The following is a 1,623-nucleotide window of genomic DNA, read 5'->3' as shown; positions in this document are numbered from 1 at the left end:
TTAACACTTCTGGATTAGTATTCATGATTTATTCCCGCTTATTAATTACTGTTCCCTGTTTACCAGATGTCACTCCTCTGAACTCTTTGCTTATTTCACATCGTTATTAAACTGTAATGAATCCTGTCTGGCAGCTCAGTAGAGGTTATAGTTTCTGGCTGAGAGACAGGGGGTGGGGGCGGGGAGGTAGTTGTGACATGGGGACTGCCTGGGAGTGTCAGAGCTCAAGGGAAGAAGCACCACGTTAGCCAAATAACGGATGTGCCAGTGACAAGTTTCAACTTTGATTTCTTTCCCCCAGAAGCTAAGAAGAAGGAGAGGAAGGGAAATGTATTAGCAGAAATTCACAAGGTTGGGGGGGGGGGGGGGGGGCATGGCATGTGGTGGCTTCCACGTGCTCTCCGTCCCTCCCAGCTCCCCCACTTCCCACAATTAGTCCGAATTCACCACCAGCAGTTTCTGGATGTATGCGTTCAGCCATTTCTTTCTCTCCATGGCTGTCAGCAGTTTGCTTCGCTCCCGGAAGGCCGCATCATCGGCCACCACGATGCTGCGCCTCTTCCAAGCCTCCCCCACTGGCCAGTGTGGAAGCTCCTTCGCTGGCATGCTGGTGTCTCTGCTGGAACTGAAGTGAGCCTTTCCGGCCTGCTTCTCCACAGAGCTCTGGGGGGTCATGTCAGAGGCGGTCATCTGGAGGCTCCAGTCATGGAGGGTAATGGAGGGCAGCTGAAGGGCCCAGACCGGCATGCCCGGGAGGAAGGGCCCCAGCAGTTGCCTGCTGGCTGGGTATTCAGATAGCTTCCTCTTCCAAAGTCTGGAAAACAGTAGGGTGGGGGGGGGGGGGGGGGGGTGAGGAAAAAGAGAGAGGGGGAAGTTATAGTATTGCAATATGTGACGTACACTCCCCCCTGCCTCATTTCTATGTTGGCCCCATAAAAGGTATTATCCTAAGAGGAAAATCCCATTTACTCCAGGCCCCCAGAGCACAGTTCTGAACGAAAGCACATGTTTTAGAGCAGGACCCCAAGATGCAGAGCACTTTCTACCTCTCCCCCGCTGCTCTTCCTGCATTCCTGCTTAACCTGTGTAACTTTCTGGTAACTATTTACACAGCAATACCTTCCTGAAACTGCTTCACTAGGAGCTTTCAAAACTAACCTATCAGCTCAGGAATAAATGAAAATCAGAAATAAAAAAAGGGGTGCTTAACTAAAGGTTTCTGCCTTCTGGAGGGTAGGTAGCCTACAGGGATTGTCCCCATGTGTGGTAAAAAGTCCCCGAGGCCGTCCCATTCTGAGATGTTCTTTCACCTCTCCTAGGTCAAGGGCGCCCTAGTAATAACGTCTCTGGTACTAGCTAGGGAATTGGGAGGGGTGTGTATGCCCCAGCAACTCCCTCGGATAAAAGCACAGGAAGGCAAGACTTCCACTCACCTGTTTGGCACCTGGAGGTGAGGGAGATCAGCAGAAGAAAGCAGCATGCAGCACCCCAACAGGACTAAGAGGGGCAGCAGGTTCCTTTCAGCATCACCTCGATCCATCCCCTAGGAAGAGAAAACAGAAACACACTGTGTGAGCCTGATGGTCTTAAAGCAGTGTACCCCCATGACTCTCCTCCATTCTG

At 51.6% G+C, this 1,623-nt stretch overlaps 1 protein-coding gene across 1 annotated transcript; it reads right to left on the bottom strand.

Annotated features, from left to right (window-relative positions):
• Window positions 1-432: 432 nt before the first annotated feature.
• On the bottom strand, window positions 433-747 carry PTH2 (parathyroid hormone 2). The gene has a single exon (XM_029584452.1). The coding sequence runs from the start codon at window positions 745-747 to the stop codon at window positions 433-435; it is 315 nt and encodes a 104-aa protein (XP_029440312.1).
• Window positions 748-1,623: the final 876 nt, after the last annotated feature.

Source organism: Rhinatrema bivittatum, chromosome 19 (genome assembly GCF_901001135.1).
Source record: "Rhinatrema bivittatum chromosome 19, aRhiBiv1.1, whole genome shotgun sequence".
Lineage (NCBI taxonomy): Eukaryota > Metazoa > Chordata > Amphibia > Gymnophiona > Rhinatrematidae > Rhinatrema > Rhinatrema bivittatum.
The sequence above is the reverse complement of the archived record's forward strand: the minus strand, read 5'-3'. Positions and strand labels throughout refer to the sequence as shown.

Excerpts from the sequence above, each read along its gene's own strand:
- PTH2 (XM_029584452.1), bottom strand. The coding sequence starts at position 747 with ATGCCGGTCTGGGCCCTTCAGCTGCCCTCCATTACCCTCCATGACTGG.